This window comes from Trichoplax adhaerens, genomic scaffold (genome assembly GCF_000150275.1).
Source record: "Trichoplax adhaerens TRIADscaffold_4 genomic scaffold, whole genome shotgun sequence".
NCBI classification, from domain to species: domain Eukaryota; kingdom Metazoa; phylum Placozoa; class Uniplacotomia; order Trichoplacea; family Trichoplacidae; genus Trichoplax; species Trichoplax adhaerens.
The window spans coordinates 4521362-4536561 of NW_002060946.1; the positions used below are offsets into that span (position 1 = coordinate 4521362).

Below are 15200 nucleotides of genomic sequence, written 5' to 3' on the forward strand. Positions count from 1 at the left end.
TATAGCTAACTTCGTGGACACTGCTGAATTGTAGTTGACTGGCTGAGCTACTGATCCTTGGTAGCAAATAGTTACCATTTCTCGCTGATTGCATAATGAAAGGGGAAAGAAGTTGAAATCATTCCACTTTTGACTATAGATTAAATTAAAGACATAGTCATTTCTTCGGTGCTACCAGCTAAAATTTTCAGCTGGTACATGAGAAGGGATTTTAGTATTGTTGCAGCTAATCGAACATCAAGTCGATGATTTATAATGATTTTATAGGCTCAGTTAAGGCTTTATATGAATGGAAAATTATTAGTTTCAAACTTGGCAATAGAGCTGAATAGTAGAAAAAACTAAATAATTCTAGTTTTGAGGCAGTCTGAAGGAAGACCCCGCTTTGATTTGAAATGACAACTATTGATCTTGACTTTGAAAGTAAAACTAATTATAGTTATAAACGTTTTAGTTTTGTTTTGATTGATAGAAATAAATAAGTTTGATTTTTGATACAAATTATTGGTCTGGTATATTGCATAAAATTACCGGCGCATAACTTTATAGGTTCGAAAGTGAAAACAATTGCAATCGCATCGTTAAAGAAAATCAGCTTAATGTATACTGTAAATATAATTTGCGATAAAGAGCTGAAATAAACCTTTCCTTTGGTTAAGCAACCTGACATTCACTTATCTTTTGAAATTGAAATAAGAAAAATAAACAAGTCTATGTTCCATTTCGATAGTAAGTAAGCATCTGTTGAGCTTTCAATAGAAATCTTTGGTTTATAATATGGTAGACTTTCATTTTACGTTAATTCTATGTGTATTTCTAACATCTGTTATCCACATTTATCTTTTACATTAAATTTTTCAAAACAAAGGTAATAGTAACATTGTTTATAGTTACAAATATTTAAAATATTCATTCAATGGGTAAAATAAAGTTATAAAGGAAGGATTTTCTATTGATATCAAAATAAATCTACAGTATACTACACAATAACTGAATTTTACTTTTGAATGCTAGATTAAATAATTATAATGGTACCGAGTTAAAAATGTTTATTATATACATTTTCTGTGTAACTGACGGTGCAAAACCGCATTAGTAATAGCTCGTAAACTATAGATACATTAATTATTTAGAAAATTACTGAGCCAACAATACTTTCAGTTTCATTAACGGGGGGCTTCCAAATAGCGATGGAAATGCCATCTTTTGTTTTCTTAGGTTAAGTCAGGCACTGTACGGGTAAACAACACGACGCTTGGCAATTATAAATTTGTAGAAAATTTTTATTGAATTCCTTCACATCAGTTTGATGTTTGAACAGGTTTAGATAATGCGGTAATTTCGAACCAAGCTTTATTCATTTGATAGAAAAGGAGTTAGTCATTCGAATAACAGACTCCTTGATATCAAGAGCAACTAGATCAACTTTAGATATTTAGATTAGTGATCAATATTTCATTAGTTCACTTTAGTTGCTTCTTCTTGGGATTTCGTAAATTCAGACGCCAATTTTTTCTGCTGATACCAAGATGTATCGTACCTCATAACTTCTCGTAAAGCCATTGTAGCGTATGACGATGGTGGTAAGGAAAAACTTAATAGTAAAGCCAAATTCTTACCATCTGGATGTAAATACGTTAATGTAGGGTGTTAGCGACAAGGACTGAAATCAGCGTAATATTAACTGCTATTGCTACATTAATTAATTTATTAATTAAATATGTTTAAAAATATTGGTAATTAATTATCTACACGCGATATACCTGCAACGGAATTATTGATAATTTTATTCTGTCGGATTTGGTCTAAATCAGTTGAATATAGGGGTATGGTAAAGTCGTCGTATCTTGCTGTAGACCTGTTGGGTATACCCAGCACCCGGTAAAGATTACTTAGCAACAATGGAATCATAATTGATAGTAAATCGTGTATTACTTAATAAAAATGCATGATAAACTAACCAAGACAAATTTTTTGGCCTAACAACTAGTTTCCGATACATGCCACAAAGGGAAAATTCTCTATTGGAGCAATATTTATAAGCATGTTATAACTGATTTTTTGTCTATCTACCTGTTGTTCATTTACCACAAATATACACTTATTCAAAATCCGTATTGATATTACAGTCTACTGATTTAAAATCCTACTTGTGTCGATTTTCCAAGTTTTTTATGCTAATCCCATCTGCTTTCATTTGTTGATGATACCAATCATTAGCTTAAAGAAAGAGGTAAAAAACATTTTAAAATTCATGCAATAAATAATTGTTTCATTTTAGCATTTACCTTCGTGCTGCGGGTACATTACGTTATATCCAGGAAGTGGTAATACAATATCATGGATACTATAATGCGGTAAATCTTCATTTTTCAACACATGTAATTCAGTCTAATAGAGGAGTACAAGGAATTACTAGCAGTAAGTAATAATAAATATAGCTTAAGCGACCATCTCAAGGTTAGCCAACTAGTAGTTAGAAATCTTGCCATATAGACAGACATAAATTACTTACATTGGTGCTAAAGACGGCAATATCATGGCCTGAAACTAATTTCATATATGATAGTTATATATTTCACCTTTTACGAAGAAAAATCTAACCTCACTCTACTTGCGTTTCTATTGATATATGATATAATATACCTTGCTGGCGTGCACTATTGCTAATAACAAGATCGCCAACAACGGGCTTTAGGCCAAATTCTTTAATTCTTCTAGATGCAACAAGATTCCATATTAAACTCTGATATGAATAGACATAAAGTAATCTTGCATTTCGAGGAATCTATTTGAAATAAAATTGTAAAGAAACCTCTAAGAAAAACTTCGATTATTGTTGTTGTTATGAGTTTTTTTATAGCTTGTTTCTTCAATTATTTAGTATCAATACTCATATACCTTCATTATAGCAGTAACGGGGCTAGTTGAACCATGTTCTACTAATCCTTTGAGAAGGTAATACTCGATACCACGCCTGCTACGTAAAAGTCTTAAAGCTGCGGATGGATCACGATGCTGCCACCAGTGTTCTCGAGCTTCCATCGTCCTAAACGAATCGGTTCTTGTTGGTTTTAGAATGAGCTCAATCGATTTACGCCAGTTACCAAGTAATAGTGCCCTAGATAAAATATAGAGGTACGATTTATTTAATTACCCAAGCATACCACTATAATAAACATTTATTTTTATGGAATATTTTCTACATCTTTGAAATCATGTACGAACTTTCCAATCTGATAGGTAGGGATATGTGATGTTCCAAATCGTTGTAATCCATAATAATTAATAAATCCCGTTTCTTTAAGTGATGCCATTGATTTTTCAATCTGTTCTTCTGAACCCTTGACATTTCTTGATTTAAGATTCGAGACTTTTAGTTAGTTAGGTGTTGCCAATAATTATTTAAGAAAATATATTCACCTTAACGTGAGAGTAAAGTGATTTCCAGCTAAATCTCCTAGAGTTAAACGATCTTTGCTATATCTACGATGGTAGAAATAATAATGGATTTAAAGATTTTTATAGCAAAAAAGTTGCTATAATTTTGGTTACAATTCACCTATTAACTTGTAGCTATTTCATTAATTTTTATCTTGTATTTACGAGTCTATCACTTACGTGAAATTCCCTAATCGTACTTTATGTGTTACGCTATTGACATGATGAAGTTTGCTCGGAAGCACTCTAAAATTGCATATACAATGGCGTAGTTAGTATCGATTCAGTAGATATTCGGTTGTATTTTAGTTTACTTGAAAGCAGTTATCTCTTGTGTAGTAATCGCTCGACGGTCTTTTGTACCAGCATATCCAAAAATACTGGGTTTAAGGCTATACATGAACATTATAATTAAAAATTGTCTTAGGGTTATAAAAATTAGTACGAAGAATGCAAGAGCATCTCAAAGGAGAATTTTTCAAGATTACCCGGTAAATTTGCAAATAAGATTGATAGCGTTCATGGTATCAATATTTTCTTTATATAAGCGAAATTTGCAATATTTATCATGTTCATTTGGCCAGCGAATACGCTTATTACGATTTCCTATATATAGGTTAACGTATTTAGTAGATTTACTTTGCAAATATCAATTCCCGTTTCTAAATGAAGAAATACAGCAAAAACTGATTTCTTGAGACCTTTTTGATTTTTTGTGACTTTAATATATTTCTTATTATCATCTTCCATCATTGTAGTACTCTCTAAATCGGGATGACGTTGTCGAATTAAGTTATGCATCTTTGTTCTCCATTCTTTATTGCTTTCATTTTCCTGTCATCAGAATTGCACACGCGTCGTTTAAAATACGAAAAAGAGCTATTAATCTACAATTTCAATTGTCTACAGCATGTATGTACTTCTCAAATACTGTGGTTACATCTATGAGATTAAATTAACTATAGTCATATCAAAACCTACTTTTAGGTCTATTATAACAGACTTCTTGCTGCTGTGACTTGATGATAATTCTTGTAATCGATTTTCTAAATCCGTTGATATCATATTATCCGTGTCTTCGATGATCTTTACGGTGGAAAAATAAATTAATTAACAATGTAATGCAGTAAAATAGATACACCTAGAGATCTCGTTTACTGATTCGTGACCATGGTAGCATAAGCAACAAGAGTCTTACTATATTCTATTTTCAATGTCGCGAAAGACTTATGAACTGAACTACATGTATATTTCCACTGGAATATATTGATTCTTGTATCAACTAATACCTCTTCAGTACTTGTAGGTAAATCCAAGTTTTCCAGTTTAACAATCTGTCCATCCAAGTTAATCTCATGCACAATGAAATCGGCAAATCTGTCAATATCGATGTAGATAATAATTCATTAATACGGCTATGTTTCTGTTTGTATATCTGAACCTGGGTAATTAATAAGCTGTGAAGTTATCATCCATTTCATTTGCACCTTCGTACGATTGAATGTTAAGATGCCTACTGTATTTGATGCTAGAGTTGGATGTTGCAAGGTGCTAAGCAATGCTAAGCAATGGTTAGGGTATGTTTGCTATTTATTAGCATGCAATATTTTGCTGGATATTATCTATTCCAATCAATTACGCGGCTATGTATGTACGTACATCTATCATCTAGTATACTAACAACCAGAATACTTTACGTGATGCAGATCAATCCGCTATTCTGCATTCACTCTTTTACTCCTACGGTATGATGTAGCACGGGAAGTATTCGATGTCATTTGAAGGGGTAAATTGATAGCTTCATCAATATCCCTTATTATGACTGCAAGAGCTCTGATATACATTGGAATAGATGACGATAAACCAGGAACGAATGCATAATGGCATTAGATAGTAATTGCTGATATTTTTTTTTTCATAACATTAATCAAGCATCAAGTACCTTTGCTTGATCGAGCCTTGAATGGGATCAAGTTGACTGATATATTCAGTTATACCAACATCATTTTCTAATGGAGATAAATCTGCTTGGTAGAAATCGATGTTATCGTCATTTTCATCGGCATTAATATTATCATCATTAAAGTCGACATCTTCACTTATAAGGGATGGTTCATTATCCGCTAGGTGTTGGGCCTCTTCTGCCTCGGCAATCTTAGCACGCTTAGCTACCGGAGGCATTAATGTTGCTTCATGATCTTCGTCACCTTGTCCTCGGCTATCCGTATCCATCCTTCCCGTTAGACGAGTAGAATTGAAATGAAAGCGTCGAATAAAATTAGAGTAGCTAACTATTTGAAATAAGCTACTACGGTAAGCATAAATTCCCCTGAATTTGTACGTCTTGCCTTTTTTAGAATAACTCTATCGATATATTCATAATATTCAGCAGTGCGATTAGCTGCTGCAGCTGTGGAAACCCAACTGGCTGCAAGCCAATGTTAACCGCTTAAATAAGCAGTATACCGTATGATACACTGTTAAATCATCAAGCTTACAGTATGGGCAATGTCGTTCCCTTCTTCAGTCTGTAAGCTGGAATGCAAGCAGCATGTATCGTCCATACATCCGTGCTGTCTGTCGAGTGAAAGGACAATCGAGTACGGTGGTGTGCTGCAGAAATGCAGATGGAAGGCGACAAAAAATAATAATAATAATAAAAATAATATACAGTACAGTCTATTATATGAGCAAGCCAGTTAGGTATAAAGGCATCGCCAATACTGTATTTGCCCGTCTATATGTAGAGGTTTTCTTACCTCTATAGGGCATTTTGTGCAGACTGGAGACTTCTGCATAGTACCGTTAACATGAAGCTACTGGTCATTGCTAGTAATTGCAATTTTTGCGTAGTCATTTTAAAAGCGCTAGCTCAGATTCCATCTTGTGGAGATTGTAGACATACTGTACAGTGTGTACAGTACAGTACAGCAAGTACTTTAGTAGTGTACTGTACTGTATGCATGACGATTTAACTTGGAAGTTTTAAAAGTTAGCTTAATACTAAGCCAAGTTTATGAGCTCTCCGAATCGAAAGCCGCAGACTTTTCGAATCCTATTTCCTGTGGTATTGTAGCTTATGGATGATGTTATTAGTAAAGTCAGTGTGGTAAGCCATGGATTTCTAGATACCTCAAGGTATCTAAAAGTCCGTAGCTAAGCGCTAGAACAAGTTTACACTACAGTATTCTATCGGCCTGTACTATCCTGCAAGAAGCCCCCTGCTTTGGCATTGGGGCTTGGCCAGATCGCCAAGTCTTGTCGCCCTCCAAGTTCGAATCCTATTTCCTGTGGTATTGTAGCTGATGGATGATGTTATTAGTAAAGTCAGTGTGGTAAGCCATGGATTTCTAGATACCACAAGGTATCTAAAAGTCCGTAGCTAAGCGCTAGAACAAGTTTATCTTACAGTATGATATCAGCCTGTACTATCCTGCAAGAAGCCCCCTGCTTTGGCCTTGGGGCTCGGACAGATCGCCAAGTCTTGTCGCCCGCCAAGAGAGCGACCTACTGCATTTCCTGTGGTATTGTGACTTATATATGATGTTATTAGTAAAGTCAGTGTGGTAAGCCATGGATTTCTAGATACCTCAAGATATCTAAAAGTCCGTAGCTAAGCGCTAGAACAAGTTTATCCTACAGTATGATATCAGCCTGAACTATCCTGCAAGAATCCCCCCTGCTTTGGCCTTGGCCAGATCGCCAAGAGAGCGATCAGGAAACGTGTTGGGACACATACTGCCGACTATTATTCTATGGACAGTACTGCAGCGCTAAATACACTTCTCATCCAATACAAACTTTATTCTTTTTTGACGTCTTGTTGGTAATTACCTGGAAGTGCAATTACGTCATAATATGTACTGTACTGTACTACATCGCTACTACTGTACTGTACTCTACAGTGTACAGTGTACAGTACAGTCCGTTCTACAGTCCTGGACACTTCAAACAATGATATGTATAAAGCTGAGGTGACTTCAAACGTGATCGTACTTCAAGCGGCTCCTTTTTAGTAAACATGTGCGGTCGGACAGCATGGTAAGTGGAGAGAAATGGATTGCAATTTTATGTCTAAGTATCTTCTCTCTTTTTATAGTGGAAAATCTGAATTGAATGCATTGATAGGAGATGCACAACAGTGTTTTGTCATTGTTGTGCAAATACCGAAAGAGTAGAGTAATGGGATGATGGCGATCGTTGCAATAGTTTGTTGACAATGATGTAGGAAATAGCGACCTCAGCTAGATGATGCAACATTGTTTTGCATCGTTTGTTATTTTATTCTTACGGGTATTACCCAATTCTGTTGCATCGTTTCTATACCATTCCTTTCTATCGATCTTAGCATATCTTAGTGATATTATATCAACATTGGATGGATAGGTATGTTCCAATGGTAGCAGTGGAAATATCCAAGGTTGATGCCAACGTATTATCATCGCCTTGATCAAGCATACTACCCTGGCTTAGCTATGAATGACCGCATCCTTTGCAGTTTTAGACCTATTGGCATACACCGTTTTTTATTTTTACACTGTTATAACCGGTATATATACAGTATACGTTTACTTTTTTAAGAATAAATTGCTCAATTTGTTGCACCAACAACATACGTACTGTACTGTACTTGTATTCCACCTTGTTGACACGAGATGTCAACGAACTGATACAGGATACAAATCATGACTACAATTCCACATCTGGCCTGACGAAATGACCAGCGAGATAACCTGGTCGCTCATATTTTACACCTGAGATCAACATGGATATACGACTCCTACGCTTGTTTTTGCATGATCAAATTTAGAGCTATAGCCTGGTCAATACAAGATGTGATTGATTACTTTAAGCATATTCCAACAACCCTTACGAAGGATGCCGTTTATTTTATTTATTTATTAGACCTAATCCTATTACTTTATCTTGGCTCGTTGCCATCTAGAGTAACTGACATGATAATACTCCCATTCTATATAATTATTATATAGAATATGATAATTAATTATTTTGGGGGATCTCTAAATTGTCCTGAAAGCTTTTCACTGTAGGCAGTCAAGTAGTGAAGTATGTGTGGCAATTCATTACATCCAAATATAATATAGCATTTTGAATGCTCAATGACTGTACTACTATCAACAGTGTAACGTTTTTATTATTAAGGTATTAACGAAACTATCTTTCACCTGTCTACATATTTAAGTACACTGCCTCCTTCAAAACTACGACGTGCTTGCCGATATAAAAGTAAAGACAACAAAGTTACTGAACCGAGATGGAAAGGTGGAAAGGTTGGAAGATACTACACCTCACCAAATGTTGCTCCCATGTCTTGGACGTAAGTGTCATATATGCATAGGAAAGCTTGAATATAATGATTTATGACCTAACTATGTTGTATTGTATATTTCGATTGCATCGTATGTTATATATATATATTATTATCGTATATTAGCATTTGCACCTTTTATATTTGGTTTTCATTAAGACCAAACTATATTAAAACTTAAGTTACTTCTGACATTATTTTTAAAGTTTTTAAAGATATTTTCGCTATAACTGATGACCGATATGCCTGACAATTACTTTTAATATTTGATCTTCAAATCAATAGCATATGGTCTGAAGTAATGTTTGCAAACTGAAAAATTTTTAGTATGTCGTTGCGGAGACTGTAATTGCTAGTATACTTTTACAAACTACTATATTGGCCAAGACCTACTACAGTGATAAAACGTAATAGAGTCTTAACCTCCTTACTTATCTTGCTACATGAATAGTACGATAAATTGTTGTATGACAAAATAAACTAGCGTACTACCAGTAAGATCGTTGTTAGCTTTTCATATAACCAGTTTCTACATGCCGTATTTTGTAGTGAATATGTCAGTATATTGCCAGTCTAACCATTTGGATACATCAAATATTTATTGTACGATTAACGGATTAGCCAATATCTCTATGTAACGATAAACTATTTCTATTCCATACAGCCCTGTATTATTGTCAGCTAAACATGCACAAAATGATCCCGATGTCGAAGGGGAAAAATTAGATAGTAGCGATCGTATGCTGCAAGTGATGCGTTGGGGCTTAGTTCCTGCTTGGTATAAGAAGGATTTAAAATCTTTTAACCTATCCACCAATAATTGTCGCAGTGACGGAATGTTGGATAAAAGAATGTTTTCAACTCCTCTAAACAGAGGTCGTCGATGTGTGGTCTTAGCCGATGGGTAAATTGGAAATAACTGTCTGTTTTTAGCATTAATGATCGCATATAAATACGTGCCAATATTCATCGTGCTATGCTACTTTTGATTTAGTTATTATGAATGGAAGACTACTAAAGATAAGCAGAAAATACCACATTTAATTTTCTTTAAAAATGACGTTGAATCATCTGATGCAGAAGAGGAAAATGATGAAGATGACCAAGCTGTTAATGTTCGACCTAGAAGGAGAGTCTTGACCATGGCCGGCGTATTTGAAATATGGCATCCACCTAAGGTTTGGGCTTACCGTATACTTTTGATTACTACCGGAATTAAAATTCTATAATAGCAAGTAATCAAATACCCTGTCTATTAATTATAGACTGAGGAAGGTCCGAACGATCCTATTTATGCCTATAGTATTATAACGGTTGATGCCTCACCCGCAGTTTCTGGTATTCACCATCGTATGCCGGTAATGACATTGAATGTTAACTTATTACAGAAATTGCGTAATATCATACTTTACATGGTCTTAAATGAAAAGTTAAATGTTAAAATTAGGCGATTCTTGACGGTGATGAAGCTGTTAGTCAATGGTTGGATTATGAAAATGTCCCTCTGTCAGAAGTGCGTTTTGTTAATTTAATCTTTACTCGTACGCCTACATTCAAAAGTTCATTTTGAGTATGGATGTAATAGCTTAATTAGAGGCTTCACGGAATAATAGTGGTGTAATAGCTACGTTTTATTTATTTGCTTTAATAGGCTGCCAATCTCATTAAACCGCTGGATACACTGGAACATTTTCCAGTCTCTTCGTGTGTTAACAATTCGCGTAATAAATCTTTGGAATGTATGGTGAAAATTGAAATGTAAGTTTTACCGCGATCATTAATAATGATGGACTTATTAATTTATGTGTATACAGTATATACGTCATGATAACCCTTTTAACCACTACTGATTACGGTTGATAGTAAGCCGCCTTCGGAAAGAAAGGGCACCTTATTTAGCTATTTCACCAAGACTCCTAAAGTTAAAAAAGATTCGTCAGAAGATGATAGGTTAGCAGTACTGTTGCTCCTACTTTGCCTTCTGATGTGCTTGAACATTTTGTAGTTCTCTTTATGGTGCACTATACATTAGAGAAGTGAAATAATTTAACATTGATATGCTCTATTCCACTTCATTCAGTAATACCGCCAAGAGAGAAGCTGACTCGAGCAATGGCTCAAGCGATGCGAAAAAGATTAAAACTGAACAAAGTTGAAACAGGCCATTCAACCTAATTAATGTAGTCAAATTATATCAGAATGATTTATGTAATGTCTTAGAACCATTTTAAATCACTATAAATTCATTAGTATCGCGTATGATTCCGTGTAAAGGATAGTGTTTTTATTATTTAAAGATATACACGTTACGAACTACTGTAGCATTATTTAAGGACTATTATACATTATGATTCGGGCTATCTGAAAAATGCACAATTTTAAATATATCAATCACGAGTTGAAGTTCAGTTTTATTGATTTAACAGTGTAAACAAAATAATATTTAAATTATAGTTTCACTATGATTTAATGATGTTAACAGCACGTAATCTTCTATGTAAACGTTCCTGGAGGCTTTATACGTAGGCAATGATGTCTATGAACAGCTAATAAAACGATTTACTATACGTTTCAGCGGCTAATGTGCAGTAATTTTTGACTAGTACGAAAGCATTAATTAATTTAGACAATCAATAACAACATCATTGAAAGCAGTTGTTACCTATACAATGCTTTTTATGCATTTAATACAGCATGATTCAGAACAATATTTTATAATGTTGAATTTGGAGAAAAAATTTACATAGCTTATGTAGTTGCAAATAATCTTAGTAGTCCTGTGGCGTATTGAATTACTTCATTTCCGCCAAGTTTCGATTCCCCGTAAAAGCGATCGACAAATGTTATTGGTACCTATCCAAGGATATCATACGCTTACATTACAGCTTAAAAGATTTTAAATTTGCCAGTAAAGATTAATTTGTTCAAGTATTATACCTCTCCAACTGCATAACCAAATTGCCTTGCTCTGACTATCATCTCCATTTGAAACACGTAACCTTTGGATCCACAAGCAGCGATTAACTTTTCAAGTATTTCTTTTTTGTAAAGCCTGAAAGATTCATTGGTGCAATTGTAGAATAGGTCAGATAATTATGTAAGTAAAAGATGGAATTAACAAATATCACGTATTACCTAAAGCTACCAGTCAAATCTGATGCTCCTGGCCTTAACAATACTCTAGCAAGAAAGTTAGCTCCACGACTAAAAATGGATAAAATAGGTTGATGGTAAAATTACTATATTGATGATCATAACCTAGATGGCTACGTAGGAATTGCTTGATAACTCATGTAGACTGTTAGCAATAGAAATTTTAAAATGTAAACCTAATTAATTTCCGCCTGAGATCCCATCCATACACGCCGCCATCACCTATATATCTAGTGCCAGAAATGATGTCGTAATTTCCTTCCTTTTGCTTCTTGATAAATTGAGGAATAAATTTTGGCTGCAGATCATACCCGTAGATAATATTCAAAAGTTAACTTTAATTATTAGCAAAGATGTCCTTTAGATTCAATTGAATTTTAACTGGCATAATTCGTACTAAATTGAAAGTACAGTTATAGGTATTTTTTCTTACGTGATGGGATAAATCGGCATCCATGATAATAATGTAGTTGCCCGTTGCATGTTTAATACCATGAATATATGCAGTACCTGTAATAGTTAAGTTTAAAGTTGATAAATTTGGATATACCAAACCAAAAGTCAATAAAGTATATCGCGGTTAGATACAATGTGTAACAAGCAATATTAATTTAAAAATAGGGCATAGAGTCACTCGAACTAGTAGAAATGAAAGGTGGACTTTTCAGCAATATTCCATTATCATAAATACTGCATCAAATTGAGTTACTAAGCAGTATCGATTTATTTGGACTAATTCGCTTGTAAGACGCTTTTATTAACGCATAGAGAGATTTAATTTTGCTCTGAAAAGCGTATGAACAAGTTGTACCTAAGCCAAGCTTCTTTTCTCTAGGTCGAAGTATCTAAGAAAAAATGTAAGCGTATTAAGGTTAGCCGACATATCAGTGCTAGTACTTCAATACACTGTACTACCTTTAACGGAAGAGAGCATTATCAAACAACATGTTTGTTCTTTAATATATGACTACAGCCGCACAACGGCAGCAATTGCTTTCATTGATGGCTGGATTTACCTTCATTATAGTCATTTTTTAAGTATATTCATACAGTACTGTTAGCAACGTAATAAATTGCTGTACAATGGTCGTAACTAATTATCCTACTATGCCAAGATGACAGTAATCTATATACAGTATATACATATATACTATGTTAAGATTAACTAATGGTTACAAAACAGAAGGGCATTAACAGCAATCAGTTTATAGAATTTTCATAAGCAAATATTATTTTAGGCTATAATTTCTACTATCAGTTCAGTGCAGGATATAACTTACAATCTTTTTCTCTCCGAAAATTTTCTGCAACTGCTTGGCCACGTCTAATGTACCATCAGGACTGCCATCGTCAATAATGATTACTTCAAAGTCAATACCACTAAAAGAAAATGAACCATCCGATTTAGATTTTACACCCAAGTTCAAATTCGTACTTGGGTTAATGAAAGCGTAAAAGAATTAGTTGACGGAATAATTGCATAAGAGGATTTACTCCTAACCCATTTAGTTGCATATAGAATTGGATATACGGTGTACAGCACTGTAAGTCTCTGGATAGTCACAAAATCTAAAATGCGTACCAAGGAAATCAAATCTTTCTAATTCTACTTTTGTGATCCATCAATAACACAAACAGCAACTGAATACGTCATTGACAGTCTTAAAGTAAGGTACAGAATTGTACGAATTGTGTCTACTGCATAAGTCTCCAATATCCTATAATACGTTGATCTAGCAAGTAAGAAGGAAATCACCCCCAGTCATGGCTAGTTTTGCGATCGATCAATCACGTAAAACGGCCATTGAATACGCAATTGAGTGTCTTAAGCCATAGAATAGCGTTATGACCAGACACTATCAACACTAGCCAGTTTTATTGGGTTGAAAATGTTCTTGTTTCCATCTGTCTATTTACCTCTTTTAACACTCCTTCATTAGGAAATGATATCCATTATAATTATCAAGTCATCTCTTATAGTAATAGCTCGTTTTGCTTCACTTGCCTGTCATCATCCATTTCGAAAGCGCAAGGGCAGTTACTCTGTTGCAACTTGTAGACTTTTAAGAAATGTCTTTAAGTGAATCAAGCCTCGATCGAGACTATAACTAACACTGTCCAGCGAAAGCAAGTGGAATCTTTCCGCTCTACTAGTTGATCTCCATTACTCCCTATATTGAAGTCTTCCCACCCAAGACTACTTTCATACTATAACATCCTATATTATCGATCGTAAAATCATCTCGAAATACTTTTTTCACCGACATACCTTTCACTTAAAGTTTTATTAATCAACCAAATGATTAATGGTAAATTTTCCCTCTCGTTGTAAGTAGGTAAAAGGATAGAATACTTATTTTGGGCCATTTTGAAGCCTGCAGTTGGTGTTTTTGCTTCGTCTTGCGATTGGATATTGTACAGGAGGGGGTTGCGCCAGGGAGAAAGAAGTCTGATGGACAGTCGTGTCTACTGTCGTCTGGTATAGCTCGTCTATTAGTCATGCAGTATGGGATTTTGTCTACTGTATCATACAGTTGGTATGTGGTTGTAGCAGCTGCAGCAGCACGATTCACTTTGACCTAGTGTAGCATTACGTCGTTAATGATATAGAGTCTAGTATGGCAATTTTCCACCACGCTCACACGATACTCAGCATCGTCCGGTCATCTTGATTAGACTGCTGGTTTGAGATCTTTTTCCTCCATTGAATCGTCTTAACTTTCTATTTCTATCAAAATCGGTTCTATCCCCTTATAGCAGAACCTTACAGCTATGTTTCTTACTAATTGTCATACATCTTATGTTATTCATGGTCTTAGACTTGAGTAATTGCAGAGTCTTGTTGGCGATATTTTAGCTGAGTTGTCGTTCGTTTATTGGCTAACGCTAGCTAAATCTGTTTTACTTTATGGTGCATGTTCAGTAGATAGAAATAGTTCTATGCCATATACTTCAAGAAGCTATAGACTAGAGGTTATAGGAATAGAAAAAAGAGTAGAAGTAGGGAATAAAAGTTTCCACTAAGAAGAGAGTGTATACAGTAGTCTCTTTACTGTGAGTTTTCCCCGTTGTTAATCTCGATTTGTAGCATCTCCAAATTTCATCGTGCTGAAAGCTGCACCAGTCTTACTTAAGTTATTGAATGATTATTTTAACTTGTTTCTTCAACCTAGCAATAGTACAGTAATAGGCAATACAGTAACTTGCAACGTAATAAATTGACATTCAATAGAGTAATAGACAACGCAGTCATCCTATGCAGCAGCATAGCAATCAA

General features: G+C 34.6%; 3 protein-coding genes across 3 annotated transcripts; 1 reads left to right on the forward strand and 2 right to left on the reverse strand.

Annotated features, from left to right (window-relative positions):
* Positions 1-1458: 1458 nt before the first annotated feature.
* On the reverse strand, positions 1459-5622 carry TRIADDRAFT_23629 (uncharacterized protein; the record flags this gene model as incomplete). The annotated part of the gene is made up of 16 exons (XM_002112016.1): positions 1459-1622; positions 1764-1858; positions 1962-2021; positions 2151-2220; positions 2289-2363; positions 2647-2788; positions 2902-3121; positions 3229-3354; positions 3424-3486; positions 3622-3687; positions 3756-3833; positions 3930-4033; positions 4081-4275; positions 4423-4527; positions 4731-4818; positions 5384-5622. The coding sequence occupies 16 exons, from the start codon at positions 5620-5622 to the stop codon at positions 1459-1461; spliced, it is 1890 nt and encodes a 629-aa protein (XP_002112052.1).
* Positions 5623-7462: 1840 nt separating this feature from the next.
* Positions 7463-10532, forward strand: TRIADDRAFT_24378 (uncharacterized protein; the record flags this gene model as incomplete). Its single annotated transcript, XM_002111521.1, has 7 exons — positions 7463-7482; positions 8645-8779; positions 9435-9674; positions 9765-9948; positions 10042-10128; positions 10218-10283; positions 10422-10532. 7 exons carry the CDS (start codon positions 7463-7465, stop codon positions 10530-10532), a joined length of 843 nt encoding a protein of 280 aa, XP_002111557.1.
* Positions 10533-11518: 986 nt separating this feature from the next.
* Positions 11519-14290, reverse strand: TRIADDRAFT_23616 (uncharacterized protein; the record flags this gene model as incomplete). Its single annotated transcript, XM_002112017.1, has 8 exons — positions 11519-11623; positions 11708-11822; positions 11906-11974; positions 12100-12221; positions 12357-12433; positions 12735-12768; positions 13204-13303; positions 14193-14290. 8 exons carry the CDS (start codon positions 14288-14290, stop codon positions 11519-11521), a joined length of 720 nt encoding a protein of 239 aa, XP_002112053.1.
* Between the last annotated feature and the right edge of the window lie 910 nt (positions 14291-15200).